This window comes from Ascidia mentula, chromosome 1 (assembly GCF_947561715.1).
Source record: "Ascidia mentula chromosome 1, kaAscMent1.1, whole genome shotgun sequence".
Taxonomy (NCBI): Eukaryota; Metazoa; Chordata; class Ascidiacea; order Phlebobranchia; family Ascidiidae; genus Ascidia; species Ascidia mentula.
This window is the reverse complement of record NC_138566.1, coordinates 2850746-2866180: the sequence shown is the minus strand read 5'-3', so window position 1 is coordinate 2866180 and position 15435 is coordinate 2850746. Positions and strand designations below refer to the sequence as shown.

General features: G+C 36.9%; 3 protein-coding genes across 3 annotated transcripts; 1 reads left to right on the top strand and 2 right to left on the bottom strand.

Annotated features, from left to right (window-relative positions):
- Window positions 1-225: 225 nt before the first annotated feature.
- On the top strand, window positions 226-1036 carry LOC145895173 (NADH dehydrogenase [ubiquinone] 1 beta subcomplex subunit 7-like). The gene is made up of 3 exons (XM_082983946.1): window positions 226-366; window positions 557-725; window positions 869-1036. Exons 1-3 carry the CDS (start codon window positions 267-269, stop codon window positions 951-953), a joined length of 354 nt encoding a protein of 117 aa, XP_082840072.1. The 5' UTR covers window positions 226-266; the 3' UTR covers window positions 954-1036.
- A 120-nt stretch (window positions 1037-1156) lies between these two features.
- LOC145895162 (holocytochrome c-type synthase-like) lies at window positions 1157-4561 on the bottom strand. The gene is made up of 7 exons (XM_082983936.1): window positions 4425-4561; window positions 4101-4201; window positions 3196-3356; window positions 2801-2920; window positions 2161-2247; window positions 1856-1979; window positions 1157-1682 (listed from the first exon to the last, which is right to left on the bottom strand). The coding sequence occupies exons 1-7, from the start codon at window positions 4498-4500 to the stop codon at window positions 1470-1472; spliced, it is 882 nt and encodes a 293-aa protein (XP_082840062.1). The 5' UTR covers window positions 4501-4561; the 3' UTR covers window positions 1157-1469.
- A 378-nt stretch (window positions 4562-4939) lies between these two features.
- On the bottom strand, window positions 4940-15435 carry LOC145914291 (cullin-associated NEDD8-dissociated protein 1-like). The gene is made up of 25 exons (XM_083002102.1): window positions 15303-15435; window positions 15070-15213; window positions 14702-14809; window positions 14468-14616; window positions 14184-14314; window positions 13376-13597; window positions 13105-13214; window positions 12688-12820; window positions 12158-12265; window positions 11837-12014; window positions 11392-11615; window positions 11214-11324; window positions 10846-11003; window positions 10365-10601; window positions 9925-10124; window positions 9362-9574; window positions 8817-8995; window positions 8245-8373; window positions 7886-8015; window positions 7618-7829; window positions 7176-7318; window positions 6616-6784; window positions 6172-6279; window positions 5841-5975; window positions 4940-5585 (listed from the first exon to the last, which is right to left on the bottom strand). The coding sequence occupies exons 1-25, from the start codon at window positions 15368-15370 to the stop codon at window positions 5484-5486; spliced, it is 3801 nt and encodes a 1266-aa protein (XP_082858228.1). The 5' UTR covers window positions 15371-15435; the 3' UTR covers window positions 4940-5483.

Here is a 15435-nt window from a genome sequence, read left to right as displayed (position 1 = left end):
GTGGTCGTTTTGGTACATTTTTTCTTGCTTAAACGAATGGCAGCTTTTGTGCATAATTTTACTTTAATAATTCGAAAGTAGTTCGGACTTTATTTTTAAGTTAATTTCGCTCAATTTCAACGTTTGTGTTTATTTTTAAACGTATTTTCTTAAAAAAATTGCCTGATTAATATCTAGTCACAAATTCCGTGTTGCATTTTAATTTATATGGTATTTTATAGTTGCAGGTATTTTGGCCCCCTAGTTGGTATCTTTGTGGCTTCAAGATGGGCCCGAGTATTAGTCGGGTGCGAAACCTGCAAGATGAACCCATGAACAAAACTGAAATCTATGAAAAATTTGAAGATCCCACAAGAAAAGTTAGAGGTAAAACCTTAAATTAACAATAGTTTTGAATAAACAATGGTGTAAAGGCAATTTTGGGAATTGATCCTCAAGAAAAAAACAAGTAATTGCACTAAATAAATATTGTTTATTAGTAGGATCTGGATTCATGTTTGGTTAAAACCTCAATGGTGTACGAACAGTAATTTCACAGTCATGTTTTTTGTGTTAGAAATGAAATGCACAAAAGAAGAAATGGACTTGGCGCAAGTTCCTCGAGAATATAGGGATTACTGTGCCCACTTATTCATGGATTATATGAAATGCCGCCGGGATTGGTTTCCGGAGACGTACAGATGCAATGATTTGCTTCACAAATATAAGCACTGCACCGTCAATGAGTAAAAACACATTTGTTTTGATATGAACAGTTGCATTTATTCATAATTGTATAATTTTATCGTTGGCAAGTTGCAATGATGAAATGTCAAATCATAAGAGTTTTCTGGCCTCTTGTCGTGAAACAATCCTTTATATTTTTTAGCATAAAGCATCGAATGATGGAATATGAAAGAACCAAGCGATTGATGGCAAAAGAAAAACGAAAAATGAGTGAGCTGATTGAATGAATCTATTTATCCTGTTTTAAAAAATTCTACATCTGGTTTCTGTTGGTCATGTTGCTCATCCCAATACACTCACCTTTGGTTTCCGAGCTTTTTTAAATTAAGGTCACACAATGACAGCTAATCATAATTTGAATTGAGTTGTCAGGTAAAAATGCAACCAAACACAAACCAATGGTTTTGGGTTTATATTTAATCTGGTTATTGTGTATTGGATTCCAGCCTGGTTTTGTGACTGGAGAAGCAGATTACCAGGACTTCAATCATGTGTTCATGTGTAAGATTTGCCTTCTCACCTTTTGACATTTAAGAAACCCAACAATGAACACCGGTTTGTATCCATCCCTAGGCCTGACAACATTAAAACATTTTCTGCAACAAGTCAACGATTTCAAATTTTCAGCAATGCAAAAAATATATTCTTCACGCTCCAAACACTTGTTACAAATATTTAGAACGAAACAAAATTAGCAGACAAACAAATAAATAGTGAAAAGTTTACAAAGCAACATGCCGGTTTCACTTGGCATGCATTGGGCATTCTGGTGGTATGTCACTTTTTTTAGATTCTTCAGCAGTTTGAGTCTCGGGTGCTTCCCCAGTGTGATACACCCGGCTTTTCGCCCCCACTCCGAGCTTACCAGACATGGAAGCTTTCCACCTCATACAACAAGCTTTTGATCTGTCCCAAAATGCACCCGGGTTTGAAAAGTCCAGGGCTGGCCGAACATCCTGGTAAAAAATGACACAATTAGTTTTGACAAAGCAGCTTAAAAGTACATTCATAATAAGGATTTATGCAAAATTAAGTACAGTTTACTTTTTCTTTCAAAAATATCTGCAATTTGTTCATTCACAAATACTGACGTTGCCGCTGCCTATGGTAGTTAGTGGTTGTCTCATACCAGTAACGTAAATTGGTAATTTTCCATGTTCACTTCTCCCCCATCATAATAATCAATAATGTAACGAACTTGCTTTCCACATCTATCCACAATCCAGTCATGGCGATCAAAGGGTAGCTGATATCTACAATAACAACCAGTAATTGGCTTCTAGCAGGAACGAGTTACATTCAAGAGAGCATAATGTGCACATTTGTTTGCACATAAAATCAAAACGGATGTTTTGTTTAAATAGGAGTAGGCAAAACTCCTATTCGAACCAGAAACATTTCAATATTTTTTTTTTCACTCCATACGTCTTTTACCCCAGCCAACTTCTCATTCTGGCCCTTGGAGAAAAATCCTGAGCTTTGCCTCCGAACTTCATAAGTTTTGGCCCACACGGGCACTCTCTACAACAACAAATATACATGATTGCTCCGGTCTCTCTAAAAACCCATTGTAGGTATTGAGTCTAGGCATCGTAGGCTGTCAATACCTACAATGGCATTTTAGAGGCACCCTGATTGCTCTGCAAGTTTTTACCATCATAAAGTTTTTTAATTTTTGCTCTTTGAAAAAGTTTTACTTTTTTATAGGGCTTTACATACCAATGGCTACCAATAGGTCTACTGACCTACTTTGGGGCTAATAGCAGTATATTTGGGGGTAAAGTTAAAGTTTGTGAGCAAGAAAATTGCAAACTTTTCCTTGTACACCATTAGTTATTTTTACATTCTTTGCTCTGGTGGAGTGTTTTTAAGTTTGATACAATTTCGTTGTATTTTAAAATCTATTTTGCAAAGTTACCATATTTAAAAAGGAGCATAGGTTTGGCCTTGAAAGGCTGCCAGGGGGTAATTAGGAGAAAAAAGGTTGGAAATCTAAGCGTTAATCCTTCAAAAAAAAACGCTGTTTGGCAAAAATAAAAATTTGTTGAAGATATTCTTATTGTCAATGGCTTACTTATAATGAAATGCTTCCCATTTCAAAACCTCCTGCCAAGCTTGTTCATTGTTGGCATTGTGAATTAAAACAATATTTTTCAAATCATCTGGTGAGGGTTCATCTTCTTTCCATCTCCACCTAAAATCAAAACTTCATAATCTTTTTTCCACAAAGTTGGAAAATCAACCGTGTTTTACCTTCAGTCAGGCAGTATTTTTACTCACTTTACACAATACAATTTTGCTATATGGACAGTAACATTTTAGATACACTTAAAATATTTAGTTTACAACTTGTAGCAAAAATACATAAGGTGAGTTCTGTATTGCGGAACTTTTCATACTATCCTATGAACTGCAACTAAACCCTTTCTTAGATTAAAAATTTATTTGCAAAATACTACCTTCACTCACCCTTTACGAAGCATTGCATTCCAAAACATCTGCTCGGAGGGGTAAACCCAAGTACTCTTTTCACCTTCTTTGGGGTTAGCTTTGGGAATTGTTGAGACAACACGAGAAGTTGGAAGTTCAAATGGTTGGTCTTGTGCAGGGCGTTGGTTTGGTGGTGGCATCTGCAACAAAGCAACATGGCAAGATTACTGTAAAACTGTGAAGAATTTAAACATTGGAAACTGTCCGACCCTATACATAGATAGATAGATTACATGCACTTCTGGTGTTTCATTTAAACTTAGGTTTTTAGAGAATTTCTAGGTAGCTGGTTGCTGGGAAAGTGGGAAACCCTTGGTTTAATGACCCTGGAACAGTGGATCTTAACTGGGAGTGCAGGTATGATTATACAATATACTGTGCAAAAAACTAGTTGGTGATTTCAAAGGGGTGCAACAAGTATTTAAAGGTTAAGAATCACTGCTCCTAAAGGTTCCAGAGCTGGATTATCAATATTTGGCTAATGTTCAGTAAAATGAGTATATCTCCATCATACACACTGTGTGCCCATTCGGTCCAAAAAGTTATTACCATTTCATGTTATTTTTGGTTTACAATTTATAAGCTTATGAGCATAGGGTTGGGTTTAGCAAAGAATGTAAGAGGATAATAATTTTTACAAACATTAACCAACAATTTGCACAGAAACAATTCGTCAATGCATTAACAAAAAAAAACGTTCTGACAATCTGCACAATTAACGTTCACTGTAAAAAAAAATCTTTACACAAATTTTCCAATCTGGCTCAGCACGAACCTTAAATAAACAAAATTCATTCACAATACTTGAATTTGTTTGACTATTTCTAATAATTCGTTAGGTTTAAATAAAAAAGCTTAAAATTAAGAGAAATAAATATTTATACCATGTTCTCTGGGTCAATGTCGTCATTTTTGTTTATAGGGCATTGTGATGCATCTCCTTTGCCCCGAGACATTGGACACTCGCTTGCATAACCATCTGAAACTAAAATACAACATCATGCTTCACACCAAGAAAGTTATTTGTTTGGCATTTTTACGAAACAAATCAGAAAATTAGGATATTAGTGCAATGGTTAACTGCCTTAAGTAAGAATTCTCAATGATTTCAGCACAATTTTTCAAAAATCCTATAGGCCTATATTCCATTTTCCCCGCAAGCAAGTTAGCAAGAAATCAAAATGGAAACAAGCAACACACAAGTTTACCAGGTTTCGCGACATCAGGGGTAGAAGTATTGTTGATTGGGTCTAATTTTGGCTGACTCGACGACCAATTTCCCATTGTTTCGCTAAAATATACAGCTTTACAAAAACGTCCTTGAAAAATTTAAACACATGTGATTTCCACGTTATTGACAATCGAGCGAGAGAGTTGGAAAGAAAAAGGGAAATTGTCACACTGTTTCGTTCACATGTTTTTTTTCTGTAAATCCATAAAAAGATCAAGAATAATTTTCAGGTTTACAAATACATTTGAACCTATGTCAAGCAGCAGGTATGTAATGATAATATTATGAGGTATATCTATACACGTCCGATGTACGTACGCGCGTCAAACTTTAGCTACAAAACCAGCAATGGAGCACGTCACTGACAAGGGGTAGAGCATTGCAATCTGCATCAAACCGGTCATTCTAACAATGGCCCTGGCAGGATGGCACATTTACCTGAAATCGTTTCACTTTTCATGAAGTTCACATCAAAAGTTAACCGTGTACCTTTACGTAGAACTTTTATTAGCGGCATAACAACGCAGAATTTTAATGGAACATCATTTCCGGCAGCGAAACATTGAATAATAGGATTGTCAACTTGTATGGCACAGCCAAGAATTCAAAACAACTATGAACTGAGAATTACGATTGTGAACCGTGAGTTATTGATATTAAAGTATGTGGGAAGTCATCCACACCCACAATCACATTCATCAACACATCTTGCCCAAGTTGAAAGTTGGCAGCATATACTTTAACGTTGGGAGGTATTCGCATTACTTTTGAGGCCACAAAAATTATCACTTTGGCGATTGGCCGAACTGTAGAATGCCTGCTAAGCCCAACGATTATACGCTAAGCAAATGATGACGCAATCCGCATAATGGTGCCGCCAAGCGAAGAAACGACGACAAACAAACAAAAAAAGAAATTAACTCTGTCGTGCGTTTGTTACATCACAGACACACTAGGATGACGCAACAGCAAAGGGGTTGCTGAACGTGAACTTGAATGAATGAAATTTTGTCGTGGTGCTGCTCCGCGACACCATCTAGCTTGTGTCCATTGTTTCCATGGAGACCAGGGAAGCGGAGGATGTCGAGTCTTTCTGTATGTTCTCGAACATGGCGGCGAGATCGGTACTGGAGCGAACCTATAAGAGAGTGGGTCCATGTATGAGTATCTGTGGGGTGGTGTTATGTGAATAAGAGCAGCAACCAGTTAACAAAAGTCTGTCAGGGTGGAAAATGATTTTTTGTAAAGGTTGAACCAAATGTTTGGGAAAATTTGTTCCAACAACAATTTCCGAAAAAAACAACAACATAACATCAAGTCAGCGAATGAGCTGTCAATTAAATACAGTAAAACTTGAATTGTCAAAGGCGCCGATCACAACGTGTTTTTTTACCTGGGCGAGAAATTCACTTAATGCAGGTGATTTGTCGGCTTCTGGGATTGCCAACAGGGCGTGAACAGCACGCAGCGCAGATCTCTTCAATTCGTCTTGTTTCTCGAATTCTTGCTTCACTGAATCTGCCTTAACCTGTAGCATAGAAATCACACTTCGTTTATATAGAAATCACATGCTTTCTTAGCAACAAACATGCCGAAATCACACATTTACTATTAGTATGACTTTAAATTTATGCATCAAAAAGTAGATTGAAACAATTTAAATAAGACAATTTTTGTGAAACAAGCGATTGGACGCCCTAAAGTATTAGCAGACTGAACGTCACCTTCACTGTGCAGGTCGCCCTTAGGGGTTCGACGAGTTTGTCAACATGTTGCAGAACAGCTGTTGGACACAAATGAGAGAGTCGAACCAACATTAAAAACGTCAGCATCTGTGGAGATTAAATATTTTATAATTTTAACCAAATAACAAATTCCACACAACTTACACACTGGCGAAATTTACGAAACAATAACTCGCAAAAAACATTTATCACCGAACAGAGCGCATTAATTAGGTCACAAACGCCTGTACAGGGAAATAATGGATGAAAATTTGGAACCAAAGTATTTTATTCGCTTGGCAAAGTCATGTATTGAGTTATTGCGAGACCAGGTTGGAATGCATTAGGACTTTACAGTTTAGGATTAAACCAAAACACATAGGATGGGCACCTGGCAACAGAACACAAATGCTCACACACTCCAAGACACCATAGCAACTGTACCTTGATATCGTAGCTGTCCTTTAGGCCGCTTTCGACGTAAGTTAAAAACTCGAATATATCGAGTTGGGTAACGGATGATTCGAGTAAGGTGTACATGCATTCGAACGCTGCCTTCCGCACGTCCAAACCGTCATCTACTGTGTGTCGGAAAGGACCCATCATAACTTCTCTGTTAAAAACATTCACATATTTTAAAATAGAATGCAGATACTTTATTGAACCTGTTCGAGATATTTTCCTTCCTTAATTACGTGTTGTTTTAGATCCAAAATCGTTAAATCTTTTTTTTTCCCAACACGCATAACAACATAGTGCTATTCATGCTGCCAGGCATCGTAATTAATAAAAATTGTTCTTATTAAATACATAAAATATCCTAACAAAACGTCACGTTTGGCAAGTGACAGCTAACGTGGCACACAAAACCGTTTAAGTTGAGCAACCCCTGCTTTATCCAAGCAATGTACGGCAGAAATAACAATTAACGTGTTCGTTGCACTAGACTAGTTTGCTAAGTTCAAATTCTAAAATGATCAATACATGCCAAATTCTCCATTCACCTGATGAGCTCTTTGCGTATCTTGGTTTCGCTGTACAACTTGGGAAGGACGTTGGGCAGGAGATCCCGAATTAACATTGATTTGTTGTGCGCAGCGGAATTAAGCAACGTCAGCGTCACACGGCGAACGTTTAAATCAGAATCCTAAACATAAATAAGTTCCTGTAAAACCCATGACAAGCAACAGAGGGTTAGAAAGATTGTGCAGAAAAAAAGATTAAGGGTATTGTCTAATTGCCTGCATTAGCGCAATAGGACGCAAAATTATAAAAAAAAACTTTTGTAAATGTTGCCAACACGACTGCGAACACACATACAGATACAGAATTAGAATTTTCTGTCAAAAAATTATGATTTGATATCTGCAATCAAAGCTTAACGGGAAGAGCAATGCGCCACTAATTCTGAACTCAAGGTGCTTCCTTAAGGTATTCCACACAAACCTCCATTAACGACAGGAAGTCACCGAAGCGATCTCGCAACAAGGTGTCGATAGAGAGCGGCTGATCGGCGATTGTGAATTTGACGGCCGTCACCACTGTGGAGCGCACGAGAGCAGATTTGCTCGACAGGAAAGATTGGAGTTTGGGAAGGAGTCGTTCCGGATGGATCAGTGTGAGTTTACCCAGGCACTCGGCCACCACATTTCGCGTTCCTGAAAAAATATTGGAAATCATTTGTTCGAAAGAACGGATAAAATAAGTTGGAAACCTTCTTCTGCGCTTTCGGAAAATCTGAAAAGTAATTCCCAAATATTTCCCATGTAGCTCTCTAGCGCATCTGGTGTCGAATATGTGATGGTCTCCTTGAGTGAATGAAGCAGAAGATACTGCATCTTGGACTGATAAAACACGCAATATAAACTTCCTCACGACTCAATGTGGAATGTTTAAGAAACGGCCACACATACAAGTGCAAAATACACAAAATCTAACAATGACAATAGTTGCCAAGCAAACTTGGGTGGAAATGTTTACAAACGGTTGAATTAGAAAATTTATTCGATGCAATTACCACAAAAGCAAGTAACAATATACAAGGATAAACTCTCGAATAATCTTGTACGCCACCTGTTGGTGAATTTGTTTCAACATTCCCGGTAAATAATGACGTAAGTTTCCGATGCAAATTCTGCCCAGGGAAAATGAGGCGGCGAACTTCACTTCTTCGTTGGATGCGGAGAAGGCGCTCATCACAACCTATAACATTTACTGGTTGGTACCGCACATGTGCAATATGACGTCTGTCTAACTTTTTTACGTAAAACTATGCCTAATATCACATTATCAAGATTGTTTCACGACCGGGGAATCGTGCTTAAATCTGTTTGGCTCACCCATGAAAAAATTTTTAGTTTTTCTTTAATTTGATTCGATTTCGCAAACAGTTGATTGCCATTTTCAAGATTTCGCACCAACTATGCGGTCGGTAAACACGACCACATACAGTATAACCTCTAAGAGACAACAAAATTCAACCGAAATTCCATCACACCATTTGTGCGAGACAACTTTGCACGAAATAATTTTCATTCTTATACCAAGCGGTATACGTTTAAATAAACCCCTAGTTCTAACTCTGAAAAATACAGAGCAGGAGTTTTCCACACACGTTATTTTGCACGGCATTGCTATCAACTCACCGAGTCCAGGTCTTTGTACGAACTTAAGTCAACATTTTGTCCGATTTCACCCAACGCGAGCAACACAAATGTCCGGATGCTCTCCGTAGATTTTTGGTTCCCGATATCCATCATAAACTGTTTCACGATCATCTCACATTCGGACGGACAAGCGACCACTAGTGCCGCTATACACTTGGCTATAAAATAATATGTGTTTAAAGCAATAGTGAATATGTTGTACTGGACAATAACATAGCTGGTTCGCAAGACAAACTATACGTTCAGTAAATATGTTCGTTGGTGCATATTTATGTAATTCCGATAACGGCGGTTGTATGACAACCACAACGTCGAAGAATTTAACAGAACTTATCGCCAAAAGAGGATTTTGCATCAACAGAAAAACGGTAGTTCAAGTTTTAAGAACAAATAAATTTATAAGTAACCCAAAATTTCACCCACGTTGCTACTTTTCATCCTGACATATTTGTTGCCAATAAAAAAACAATTCTGAAACAATCTGTTCAAATATTCGCTTTATGTTGAAGTTAATTTTTACACACCGGTTGAATGGAAGGCTTGTTTGTGCAAAGTGGAAGGCGTCGAACTTTGTGGTGACGTTCGTTGTTTCGTTGATCTCTGCGGGTAAATTGGTTCGATCAACGATCGGAGGACGTCACGAAACGAAACTGCTGAGTCATCGCCCTGTCTGCGTCGCGCGTCGCTAGTGGTAACGAGCACGTGGAAGAAGCGAAGAACTGCGTTCAACGCTCCACCTGCAAAATACATGAGACATAGAGACTTTTAACGATCAGTCATTTTTTTGATAAATTCGACATTTTTTAAACTAATTTATTTTAACTCGTGTATTCCAAAGATACAAAACCTCGTCACTTTGATTTTGCTGTAAATCCACGAACAATGTCTTCGTCACCATTGCACGTTTGAAAAATATGTGACGCATTTAAACGAAACCATATCTTTCGAAAGAAAAATAACTCTCTTTTGTGTATTGCTGACCCACAGCGTGCAACATTTTTAACGTAACCCCTACAAGTACCGTTACAACCTGGTGTGACGTTAATTTGCGAAACAAGTTTCAAAGTAGGAAAGTCTTCATTCTTACCTTGCAGCAAAGGAGACCGAACGATATTATAAACATTAGGGAGGACTTCATCCAATAACCCCTTGATCCCCGCGGATATGGGTTGTTGCAACATAAGTGTTGTAAGCTGCATCGAGAGTTGTGTGATGTGCAAATCGGAATCACTGATCAACTGCGGGATCTCCTCCATTACTGACGACATCATCTCCACTGTGATGTCACTATGGTAGAATGCAGCAAAGTTGTGTTTTGGAACAGCGGGGTCACAAAGAAGAATGGTTCAGAAATTATTGTACAAACAATTTTCTGTTCGATAATTAATATCAGTATGTTGATTGTAATGGTTTGTACATTTACACATAGCAAACAATGGGTTGGTTTGACATGAAATTAATGTTATCTAATGCAAATAGCCAAAGTTTTCTTATCTACACGAGTTTCAAAGAAGAAACGACACAAACCTCGAAAAATTCTTGAAAATACTGTCCAAGCATTTGAGGGTAGAAATCTTAAGCGAGCGCTGATTCTTGCGAAGGAAATTCGCCAAAACCGGCATCGCCTGGTGTAGAATGGACACCAGACTTACTTTACCGGATTGTGCCATCGCATCCAGGGATTTGACGGCAGTTAATCGAGTTATTTCGTTTCGCAGACGATCGAGGAAAAGTTGCAACGTGTTCGGGGCCTCACCTGTCAATCTGTGAATAAAAATTGAGTTTTTTTAGCGTTTTTGAGAACATCTTTATCAATGAAAATTCGCCATCATGCAACGGTGGTGACTAAAACTTTGCCTTTTGTGTGTCTAAACTTCTCAAACAAAAATTAGATTTTAAAACTTTTACATTAAAACACACGCATATCAGCTTTGGTATCAGATGTAACCTAAACCTGAACAAGTAATGGGCACAAGATATAAATGAGACCAAATAATAAATTACTCGCCTGTGACCGGCCGACGACATGATCTGCCCCATGCAAGTGATCGCACGCTCCTTGACTTCCTGGTCGATATCGGAAGTTTTAAGTCGATGTAAAGTTGCGAGATAGAGGGTTTGTATCAGAGGGTCGGGGTCAAAGGTCACTGTGTCAACGCATATTATCTGAAAACGAAAAACCCTCCTGAATAATTTGTTTAAAAATGGAAAATAACAGAACATAACATTAATTAATTTTTTAATAAGCAAAATATTACTTTACCGTCTGTTTACAAGTATTTTTATTTTGAATCATAATAAATGTAATACATAATGCAATAATACTTGTTTTATATACTCTTGGTTTATTTTCATCACATTTTTTTACATTCAAACCTTAACGATATCTTGCATGACCAACAGAGCGTCAGAGGTGATTTTGTAAAATGGGTCCTTAACACAAACAACCACATGTGGCGCTAGAGATTGAATGAAAGGATGAATTTTCTGAAACACAAGAATTTGAGAAAGAAAAATAAGAGTCGACTGTCAATGAAAGCCAATCCTAAATCACCTCTGGTTCGTGATTTGTGAGCAGTATGTGAATAAAGTTGAGCGTATCAATCTTCATGTTCGAGGAATTGCTTCGATTGCCAGAAAGACTAAACTCAATCCCTGGCATTAGCGCCTCCAAGTGGCTCGAAAGACACCCAGGAATGGTGAGAATGAGTTGTGTGAGAAGTGAGAAACAACACTGACGAGTTTTGATGCTTTTTTCATTAAGATGTTTGTGGATGGCTACAAATGTAAAAAAACATGAGAATTGTTCAACATATTTCTTTACGTTTCCACAGTTTGTCAAAGTAAATACAAACTTGCATAAAAACAATAAGTCGAATAAGCCAAGTAACAAGATAAGTAAATGATAACCCTGAAAAGTGCAACATACAAGTGAGGCCATGACAATGAAAGCCCATCATGGCATACAGAAGACACATCTAATAAAAAGCTTTGCTCACATTTCACAATATTTGGAACTTGGGACATTAACAGGGACAGCGATGTATCTTCCATCTCCATGGAATCGTTGCCACTGACAACAACAGTGCTTGAGGATGATGACGTCACAGTTTTTGTGTGTTTCACCAGCGCGATGAAGGCGGCAAAGATATCGGCCTTCACACTTTCTTCTCGTTCCTGGAATTAATTATTTATGACATTCTGTTGATTTTCTTAGCAACGACCAAAAAAAAATCTTAAATCACAAAATGTGCATAGTTTTTACAAAAATCAAAATGAAACAAAAACCAATATGTACATTTAGTGGTAAAAATTCTGACCTTGAATCTTGCTATCAAGGGCAAAGAGACAGTCTGATAGAATTCAACCAACATCTCAGGTCGCGTGGAAACAATTGCTTCAATACATTTTGCAGAAGCTCGGCGAACCTGTTGGAAAATCAGTTAATTCAAAAGTCCTCATTGTAGATTAACAATACATAATTCAAACAACTTCTTGGTTTAACTTTTGAAAATATACAACTACAAATTGAAACAAAAGGTCTCAAAGTAGGGTATGTATCTTTAAGGTTGGGTTGTGTAACAATTTTTAGGTGGAAAAGGAAGTTAAAGACAATGGCTGCTACAAAAAATCAACCAGAAATCATTCAATGATTTTGTTAAAACTGACCAAACCAAATTCTCAAACAAAGCAATATTTTGCCAACAATAAGCATACAACTCTTATCAATAGAAGTAAATAAAGCAATAAGAATTTCCAAGTGTATCACACAGTAAGTGTATGTCAGTAAGGAGGTACAGTCAAAAAATCACATACCACCAATTTGAAAAAGTTTTAAAACAATATTTACCTTCCAGCTCATATCCTCATCATCGGAATAATCCTCATCATCTTCCTGATCATCCAAATCCCCATCTTCCTCCATAGAATCATCGTCTTCATCTCCATCATCATAGTTGTAGTTAGGATCGTATGTTATGTAGCTGTTGGTGGATTTGTTACATTGATTATACTTAGGGACAATTTGCTTGAGTAAATAACATTTAAAACACATAATTCTCTCCAAAAAAACTCTTGACAACCAGTTTAGGGTTGTATTGATTTCTGTTAATTCTTCATACAAATTACAACAAAATAATTTTTGGGGTAATTTTTCAGGGCAACAAAAAAACTGCTGTACATTCCTGGAAGCAAAATGTAGAAAATTACTTCAGTAGCTTTGTTACCAAAATACATTTTTTATATTTCTTCAAACAAATATCTTTACTTGAGGCACAAATTTATGACGGATGAGAGGTGTGGGGTAACTTCCATCGGACATCTTCTCACAAATAATTCAAATGCTTGCAGGCAATGCTCACGGAGTTCATCATCAGCCTAACAACAGAAATTACATCTTAAAAGTCAGATGGGTTTTGAACTTTTAATTTAGTCAAAACATCATGGTTTATGAAGGTACTTTTTATTGGTACCAAACCAAAGAAAGTGCAATTTGATGAAATATTTGTTTGAATGTCACCATTCTTTCCAGTATATACCTCTTCTTGTGTGCAAAACTCTGTGACGAGGGGCATGAGTTGCTCGAGCGATCTGCCCACACGATGTCCCGCTTGTCTTGTGATGGAACAAATGCATTGAACACAAGTTCTGCGTGTTCGAATTAGTGAGTTGTCGTCTCCACATCCGTGATCGTTGCTCTTTAGTTCGGCCACCAGGTGGTTTATGAGCTCAGTAAATATGTTGTTGTTGCAACTTATAACCTGGTAATAGTCGTTGTTAAATGAATAAGACAAAATAGTCTGTTGTAGCAATCAATTATGGTGCACGCTTAATAATTAAATAAAGCTAAATGTATATTTCTAAATAAGCATCTGTGAAATGTTATTTATCTAAAATTTCTGTTTTTAATGGTTGCAGCTATTATGTACCACTCTTTGTTATTGATCACATTTATGGAATTTATACAGACAATGAGGATGCTATGTAGTGAAATAGTTTCATCTTATGCAAAAGTCGACCTGAAGATTTTTACTATGGAAACATAACTTTCTTTAAGACATTTATCGAAAAGTAGACAAATAAATGTAGGTCAAAACAAAAATTGCAAAAAATGTTTTTATTGATCTAAATAATCTAAATGAATAATTCAATATTGGTCTGGCAGCTAGAGAAAATGTCAAAAATGACTACAGGAATCAGCCTGTGCAGATTGCTGACCGGCAGAAATTAATATTTCTTTTAAAAAAGACTATATACTGGCGCTGATCACCATTTACTCTTTTTGTAGTCTTAGGAATATAATATATTGGTTTTTCAGCTTTACACAATGGTGGAACTTTGACTTACCAAATGGCCAACTGCAGTATTAACTCTTTTGCGGACTGCCATTCTGCTGCTATTGAGTAAAGGAAGTAATGCCTCTTTAATCTGCTGATGAAAACTTGCCAATAAAGCACCATGACGACTCAGCAAATCACCTGACAATTTTGGAGTTTAAATATTTTTGTGTCACATACTAGCAGATAAAAAAATTAAAACCAGTTTAATGTGTTTGTTGTCATTGAAACAAACTAAAAAAAAACAATCAAAAAAAGAAGTATATACCAAAAGTGCCAATGATTTATACACACCCAATATATCAAGTGCTTCCAACTGCACAGAGACGTCCTTCTGCTTAGCGATGGCTGATGTAAGGCGACCTGTGATTTTTCTGCAAATATTTCCCACCAACCCAACGTTTGCTTGTGGAAGTTCAATTATCACCGTCTTTAATCCAATGCTTCATATCAAAAGAAGGCGTTACCTTTCAATTGTTAACTGAAGAGAGCTTTTTAATATATATATTTTGGCACAGCAATACAAACCTTGAAATATCTCTGAGTTGTTCTTTGTCAGAAATCATGTTGTTGCAAAGAGTTTCAACTATTGTCTCTATCTGATATTCCTTTACCTTGCTCACTAATGGACCCAAACTGTCAAAAAACAAATTAAGGTTTTAATACATAATATTTGCTTCAATAGTATAGTGTCATGTTTAAGGTTTGATGCATCATTTAGCTTTGTTTGACTATAGATGTCTTGACTTCGGTTAAACAAGATGACAAGTGAGTTTTGGATGTCAATTATCAAAAATATACAACAACATTAAATGGTGTACTACATTTGACTTGTACATCATTTCATAAACAACTTCACAGCAACTTTTAGTACAAGTAGTTTTACTGAGTTTTACCATCGCACTGCCAAGTTTTGAACCTCTCCATTTTTGTCTTCTAGGAGCTTAAGGAGCATTTTAATTACTTTTCTTTCACTTTCATCATCAAGTTTGATGGAGTCTTTCTGCAATTCTGTCATCAAATCATTTGTTGCCATAAATCTGCAAAACATAAACACAAAAAACCAATGCCAGTTGAAATACTATATTCACTGGGAAAACTACACAGACAAACATAAAAACAGATTCACCTGTAATCCTTGTCATGCGAATTCATTTTGTCCAGTAAACTGGATATATGATAGGATGCATTTGCCATTTTAAATGCTTATAAACACGTCTACAAAACTACCTAGGCAATGCAAGATTAATCGCTACGGAAAG